Source organism: Anomaloglossus baeobatrachus, chromosome 2 (genome assembly GCF_048569485.1).
Source record: "Anomaloglossus baeobatrachus isolate aAnoBae1 chromosome 2, aAnoBae1.hap1, whole genome shotgun sequence".
Taxonomy (NCBI): Eukaryota; Metazoa; Chordata; class Amphibia; order Anura; family Aromobatidae; genus Anomaloglossus; species Anomaloglossus baeobatrachus.
The window spans coordinates 329634257-329642642 of NC_134354.1; the positions used below are offsets into that span (position 1 = coordinate 329634257).

General features: G+C 38.9%; 1 protein-coding gene across 1 annotated transcript in view; it reads right to left on the reverse strand.

Moving 5' to 3' along the window:
• Positions 1-256: 256 nt before the first annotated feature.
• The window catches only part of WASF2 (WASP family member 2), a 94742-nt gene continuing 86612 nt past the window's right edge, over positions 257-8386 (reverse strand). Inside the window, exons 6-9 of the mRNA XM_075335921.1 lie at positions 7733-7857; positions 7439-7579; positions 6369-6838; positions 257-2958 (exon numbers count right to left, since the gene is read on the reverse strand). Of these exons, the coding sequence (XP_075192036.1) occupies positions 2801-2958; positions 6369-6838; positions 7439-7579; positions 7733-7857 (894 nt within the window). The 3' untranslated portion in view covers positions 257-2800. The remainder of the gene's footprint in view (positions 2959-6368; positions 6839-7438; positions 7580-7732; positions 7858-8386) is intronic.

Sequence of the window (8386 nt, forward strand, 5' to 3'; positions counted from 1 at the left end):
AGGAGAGGTAAACTCAAGCAGAAGAAGACCAGAGTGCGCTAGAAATCAGGGAAGACGGCAGTCAATAACCATCTTATCACAATTGCACTACTTGTCATAAATAATTAAGAGAATTTAGGATAAAAATATTACTAAGATTTCTTCTTTAACAACTTTATCACTGAACCATTTAATTTTTGCTCTGAACGTTTCTACATTTTTTTCTAATTCTGTTACCCTCAATAATTTTGACCCTTTTCAGCAAAATATACCATAGACTCCAAAAAACCCACACGAAACAGATTGCACTGGTTTTACAAAGTTCTTATTAAACAGTATACATATACAAGTGAATATAATTTGAAATCTAAAAAAGCAAGTTATAAAGAGAAGGACAGAACAAATAGTACAAAAGGAGAACATTTTTCTCTTTTTGCACCTAGCCCCCAAGTCACTTCTATTAAGGCACTTAAGATCTCCATATCATTTAGTCAACTCAGTAGTTTGCAGCTTCTTGAGTGTAGATTTATTTATGTACTTGAGTTGCACAAATTGAATACACACAGGTTGTAGGCATATATTTTGCATAGACTAGGATTTAAAGAATGGAACAGATTAAGTTGTTTCTCTAGATACATTATAATAACAAATTACACATAATTATTAGGTTTAGATTTTTTTCTCCATTATCTCATGTTTTTCCCCAGTGACCAAGACAGTTTATTGCAATAGTCATAGGGGCATATATTTCCCACTGGGTATGATAGAAGACAAAATTACAATAACAAATATATAAGTATAGAATATGCATAGAATAGTACCCCACCTGCCCTAACACTAAATATAGCAGGTAAATAAATCCTTGACACATTTACCTGCACTGTCAATAAGTTTTCAGTTTAACTACATAAAGCTTTCATGATTGGTAACCATATTATGTGAAGTATAGGCATATTTCATCAGAAATTCCACTTCTCTTAACTGTTATAAGGTAACTTAAGGTATATTAAATTGAAGGCACAGTTATATCAAAATTAATCTAAAAATCTTAACATTTTGCCATCAAGTGCAAATACGTATTTAAACTAAGGAATGTTCCCACCACAAGGACTGAATACCCTATCACCATCACTGTCCAGATGTGACACAAATTAAGTTATATGATTGTCCTCGTAAGCAGACATGAAAATACTCTTTATGTCACCAAAATCTACCTTCTGTATGCCAAAATAAATTTGGAGTATTCTGTACTAAAATCATGCAATAGTTAAAGTCCACTACTCGGATAACCCCTTCTCATTCCCCATGTTTGTCCCCTTTAACATAAAAAAGCTTATACTCCCCTCACGTGCCGCTGCAGTTCCAGAGGTTTCAGCAATTGCTCTCTTGGGTCTCGCAAGACCTATGTCTAATCGTTGCTTGGACTTATATGTAATCAATAGAAAGTAACCGGCCAACCGATCCATTCACTTCCTGTTAATTACTTATTTGTCCAAAGGTGGGAGCAGTAAAGCTGGAGGAGATTGGGCACGGGGCCCGTGTGATGCAACAACCGCACATGGAGCTCCGGGAGAGTGAGTGTTGACACTGCTAAAATGGCGCCAGCACAGGAGGTGAGCATAAATTTTTTATATTTTAAGAAGAGACAAACATGGGGAGTAAAAAGGGGTTGTTCGAGTAGTGGACAACCACTTTAATATTGTACATAAAAATGGATTTTGCAATTCTTCTTTAAATAAGTCTAATCAAAATGTTTATTCTGTCTTAATTAGGTAATGGTGCATAGCTGTGTATACTTACCAACTGTAGTGGTTCTCTAGTTTCCAGTAACACTACGGTTCCATGTGGCCACTCAGTAACTTTGCTGTCTCACACCTATTGTGGTGAAAGTGCCGCTTTGCCAGTGTCAGTCTATGAGTCTCAGAAAAAGTCTCCATAGACTTACACGGAGAAAGTGACTTCTGGTCGATGCATAAATCCCTCTGTGAGCCAGCTATTCTGGCTTCAGGATATGTGGGCCAGAAGAGGACCAGAGCGGTGCTGATAACTATGTAAGCCAGCAATTGGTAAGTATTTTAATACACTCAACTCATTACATAGATAATTAGGAGGGATAAGAGAAAAAAAAAACGGAAGCAGACTTCATTGAGGCCAAATTCACAAGAGTGTAGAAGAAAAAAAATTGTCAGACTTTCATTCCGAAAAAAATAAACACTTTTTTTTATCTGCATTTTCATCCGTATGCCATCCATATACAATCTGTATGGCATCCATATAGCATAGGTTAAAATAAAATATACAAGACCAAATACAATGTTAAGAATATATCCATAAAAATCAGATGTTAGATGATTGGTACATGAGATCAAATTTTTTTGCTCTAGTGAAATACAGAAGAAACTAGTGCGTGCTGTGATTTTTTTCGTGTGGACATTCAGTCTGTGTAAAAACACAGTTATCTGAGCCGCCCGATTAAGTAACATTGGTTCTAGTGCTGTTTGATTTTTCCACTGACAGCACTCAGATCAAAAATATGGTAGTGTGAATGTAGCCTAAGCGTAAAAAGCAAGAGTTTTGGCAAAGTAACAGAATAACTCTGTAGCTTAAGAAAAAAGTATTTTTAGTAAAAAAAAAACAAACTATTGTTGTGAAGAATGCCCATAGGTAAGATTATATTACAACAATAAGAGCATTCTCTTATATATAAGAACATCCTGTTGACACCTGCCTTTTGACACACACTGGAGAAAGATATCTTGGCAGTGAAAAACCTCAATAACACTGATCCCACCACCCTTCCCCATCGAATTTCTTGGCACTTTTAATCAGACCAATCATCTTCATCAAATTCCGAAGAGTCATCCTCCGAGTCACTGTACTCCACTGCTATACGACGAGATAAGATGGTAGCCACGTCGTTACCTCCAACATCTCGCTTCTCATGCTCCAGCTGTTCCTCCACCTTGCGGAGCTGGAAACCTGACACCAAAATAATAATAATAATAATAATAATTATTAAAAAAAAAAAAAAGCTTAAAAACCAATATCAATAAACCAGATTTGACAACAGACTTTCATTTGTACTTTATAACCAGTAAAGTACAAAGTGTATCAAAGCCAATTCTCTGTAAAACTGAAACAAGTTTGTGCCCAAAAAGTCTGATTATTCAGCAATACAAAGCATGGACTAAAACTTAACTTTTACTATATAGCTCTAAAATCATGAATATGCAAAAAGTGCAGTGCATAAATATAAAGTGCAGATACACAAATTGTCCACAGTCTCACCTGATCCTTCTCCACGAGCGTATACAACGTACACACCAATATAATGAGAATCCACAGGTGGAAGATATGCTTGCTAGTCCAAGGGTAGATGATTATAACTAAACCCTGTCATGCCTTATGCAAATACTTCCGCACTGACAAGGGTGATGGCTGTTCTAAAAACAAATAAGGACAGCCGAGGGGAACATGGACATCATATGAACAGCACTGATGGTGATACACAGCACTGGGGGGTAGAACTCAGCTCCGGAGAGGGCACACAGCACTGGAGGTTGCACACAGGTACTCAGCACTGGGGGAGGGGGCACACAGAACTATGGGTGGCACACAGCACAGGGGGGCATACACAGCACTGGGGGAGGGGGCACACAGCACCGTAGGGCGCACAGCACAGGGGCACACAGCGCTGGAGGGTGGATTAACAGTGCTGGAAGCTATGAATCTGCTGCTGCTCGTTTTCTGTGGGACGGGAGTGCAGAGTGATAACCCTGCCCACAAAGTAAGTCCTGAGCACACTGGCCAGTGTGAGGTAGTGAACACTTCGGCGCCGGAGTCACTTTTGCAAGTGACTCGCTCTAGTCTCACATCACATCACCCAGCCTGGCCGCACACTCTCCAGACAGGAGTTTCTCAGCTACATAGAAATGCATGCAGCTGACAGAGCCCGCGGGCCGGTGGTTCCCCACCCTTGCACTAGACCTTGGTAATAGATTGATTTGATCACGCAGGCGCAGATCTTGCATTTCACTGCGTTCCAGCGGCAGGATAAGGAAGTTACCGGCCTGTCTGCTAAAGGAAATGAATATGGACGCGTGGGCACAGCATGAGGTATTGAATTTATGCACTGCACTTTTTGTATATTCATGATTTTAGAGATATATAGTAAAAGTTACGTTTTAATCCTTGCTTTGCATTTAAGTACAAAGAGCAATCACGGGTCCCCTGCAAATAACAATCTGGTAGCCCTAAAAAAAAAATCGCCAATGACATTAAAATAAATTAATTAATTAATGCCAAAAGGAAAACAAAGGATAGTATTGGCCCCTTAAAATATAATAACAAGTTAGTTATAGAGGACAAACAAAAGACTGAGATATTAAATAGGCATTTCTCTTCTGTGTTCACCAAGGAACTGACTGTAGCAGGCATCATTCAACAACTGAAAAATCAAAGTTCACCACCCGATATAATTAATTTAACACAAGAAGTACGCCTACGTCTGAGTAAATTAAACATTGACAAATCCCCAGGGCCAGATGGCATTCATCCATGAATATTAAGGGAATTGAGCTCCGTAATTGACAGACCGCTGTATCTTATCTTTTTAGACTCGCTTGTAACAGGGTTGGTGCCTCAGGATTGGAGGATTGCTGATGTGGTACCGATATTTAAGAAAGGTAAGAGGGTAGATCGAGGCAACTACCGTCCAGTAAGCCTGACATCAGTAGTATGCAAAGTTTTTGAGGGCATTTTAAGGGATGACATGCAAAAATATGTTGCAGAAAATAATATAATAACTGACAGACAGCATGCACTCATGAAAGATAAATCGTGTCTAACCAACCTGTTGGGGTTCTATGAGGGGGTAAGTGCAAACCTGGATATTGGTAATGCAGCTGATGTGATTTATTTGGACTTTGCAAAGGCATTTGATACTGTACCACATAATAGCCTTATACTAAAGCTCCAGAAGCAAGGACTAGGGGAAACTATATGCAACTGGGTAAGGAATTGGCTAAAAGATAGGAAACAAAGAGTAGTCATAAATGGAACATTCTCTAAATGGGCTATAGTCAGCAGTGGGGTGCCGCAGGGATCTGTGCTAGGACCAATTCTTTTTAATCTCTTTATTAATGACCTTGTGGATGGGATTGATGGTAAAGTGTCAGTCTTTGCTGATGACACCAAACTATGTAGGATATTAAAAACTGACCTTGATAGTATAATATTACAAAAAGATCTGGCTAAGATGTCAGAATGGGCAGATACTTGGCAAATGAGATTTAATGTTGATAAATGTAAAGTAATGCACCTAGGACAGAGTAATCCTATAACTGCGTATACATTAAATGGAAGTAAACTCGGGACTACAGAACAGGAGAAGGACTTGGGTATTCTCATTACAAATAAGCTGAGCAGCAGCACTCAATGTCAGGCAGCAGCTGCAAAAGCAAACAAGATTCTAGGGTGTATAAAAAGAGAGATTAGATCCCGCGATCCCAACGTATTATTACCCCTCTATAAATCACTTGTAAGACCACATCTGGAATATGGGATTCAGTTTTGGGCTCCACATTTTAAAAAGGACATTCAGAAGTTAGAGTCAGTTCAAAGGCAGGCAACTAGACTACTACAAGGAATGGAAGGCCTCCCATATGATGACAGGCTGAAAAAGTTAGATATGTTTAGCTTAGAAAAAAGACGTCTCAGAGGAGATCTCATTTATATGTATAAATACATGTGTGGTCAATATAAAGGACTGGCACATGACTTATTTCTTCCGAAGACAATACTAAGGACCAGGGGGCATTCACTGCGAGTGGAAGAAAAGCAATTCCGACAGTTAAATAGGAAAGGGTTCTTTACAGTTAGAGCAGTCAGACTGGAATGCCCTACCACAAGAGGTAGTAATGGCAGATACTATAACAGCTTTCAAAAAAGGGCTGGATGATTTCCTCAGTACACACAACATTGTTGGTTATAAATGACTTAGTGACCAAATGTAGAACTGGTGGAGGAAGGTTGAACTAGATGGACCTAGGTCTTTTTTCAACCTTAGTAACTATGTAACTATGTAATCCTCTTGTGTAATCCAGCACAAAGATATTAAAATTCACAAGTCATAATAACATGTAAATTTGAAGCCATTAAACCCACCCCTTCACTTTCAGAAAAATTAACAAAAAAAAAATCATAAGCATAAAAATAAGATGGCAATAATGCAAAGAAAGCTGTACAATAAAACTTTTAAGAATTATTCATTCATGTCTTCATTTGTTTAGCTGATATAGGCTGGTGTATTGTAATTGGCTAAAACTCTTCATACATGCAGAACAAGAGAACAATGAATGCAAAAAATAAATAATGAAGTGAACAAGTACCTTGACGAATTGCAGACAGGAGATCACTCCGAACATCACTCACTGGTGGCAGCGTAGTTTTGGGCTTGGATGGCTGAATCAGACAATCGCCATCTTGAGGAGTAAAAGATGGAGGTGGAAGGGGGCCAGGGGGTGGTGGTCCTGGTGGAGGTGGAGGAGGTGGTGGAGGAGGGGGCCCTCCAGCAGGAGGAGCAGGAGGAGGAGGAGCAGGAGAAACAGTTGTATAATCTATCACAGAAGGACCTGGAGGAGGAGGAGGAGGAGCAGGAAAGCCAGGAGCAGGAGGACACTCCGGTGGCGAGGAGGGTGAAAGGTAAGTGGTGTCTGGAAATATACTAGCAGGTGGTGGTGGTGGTGGTGGTGGTGGTGGAGAAAAACTGGGTCGTCCTCCATTAGGAGGGCCAGATGGAGTTGCTATGAGTGGATGGATGGGGCTAACAATACTTGATCGATTGGCGTTTCCAGGTGAACTAAAGAAAAAAAATGGTAGAAGAGAAAATTAACTTTACAAATTATAATTTATGTTTTCCAGTATTCCTCTAAACTGTATAAAAGTTAGTGCTATCCGACGATGAGCTGGGAGAGCAGCAACACTGTAGGAATTGTGAAGCAGAACATAGAAGAGACAGCACTCTAAAAGGATGCGTTTGCACTATCCACAGCAGTACTGAAAAGGGTGAAATCCAAACGGACATTAGAAACAGAAATTTCCAAGTAAAAGCAGTGCTCCAAGTCACCAACTTTGCTATGTACTACATTCCAGCCTTGTTCATCTGGCAACCATTGATATTCAGAGCAATTGGGCTGTAGTGATACAAGGTGATCAAACCCCCCACTGCCACAAAGACTTCCTTTACTGGACATCTCCAAATCACACATTTCTTGTGATGTAATGTCCAAATTTAGGAAATTAGTGAGGTATAAACGCCAACACTTAAGTATTTATTACTTTTATATGAAAGCCTTAGGACACATCCAGAATTACCATTTTAGAAAACAACACACACATCCTTCATTCATTTTTAAAATTGTATGTTTTTGGGTTTTTTTTATTATTATTTTTTTTTCACCTAAATTCCATGGGAGGAGGCGGCAAAGCATCAGAAGCTAGAGTTGGGCTTGGCATATCATCACTTGGAGGTGGAGGAGGGTAATGGTTTATGTCTCCCATATCCACAGGACTAACAGAACCATTGTGAGTCATTTGAACCCTTAAAAAAATAATACAAAAATAGCATGTGTTAGACATTGTGTTTTTTTCAGAAAAGTTTGAGACTACTACTGCATTGCACAATTTATGAAGATAATTCCACTCTGCAAACTGAAATCTTGCTTTCTGCACTTCTGAATCAGGAGAACCATACTCAGGATGTTGACTTTTTGCATCCACAAATTCCGGACCCATCTTCAATTGTTCCCACTGATCTTTCCGTGTGCGAATTTTCCGAGGATTCACATTGCTGCGGTTGGGATTATCTTTCTTTTCTTTCTAAAAAAAAAAAAAAGAAAGAAAAGTATGCATAATGAATTCAAGAACTTAAACCACAACACTGAGGTCAGCTGGTTGGCAAGGTTCTTAAAGGCAATTTCGTCATGTATACTAACAGCTGCTAGTTCTTCAGTAATGAACTATACATTTTCTCTTTCCTTTACCTCTATTACGGTTTCACTCGAACATATCTTTTCCTTTCTTTCTTTACAGTAAAACACCAAGGTGGATTGTGTATGGTAGCGTGTACATGAACAAACACCGAGTCAATTTTCAAATTCTTCTTCCCCCAAGAACAAATTGAACAAATAAATGCACAAAGTGTGCAAACTATTATACAAGATCCGTCATGTAAAGAGAACCTTGCACGCCATGATTTGTGCAAACTGGTATAACAAATTTCTGAGGATTTAAAGTGACTAGTGAAATGTTTCACTTATAAATGTGGTATTCGTTAGCTTTAAGAAAGGCCAGATTGTATTTGAATAGATTTAAAATGGAGAAAAGTTTATACATTACATAAAACATT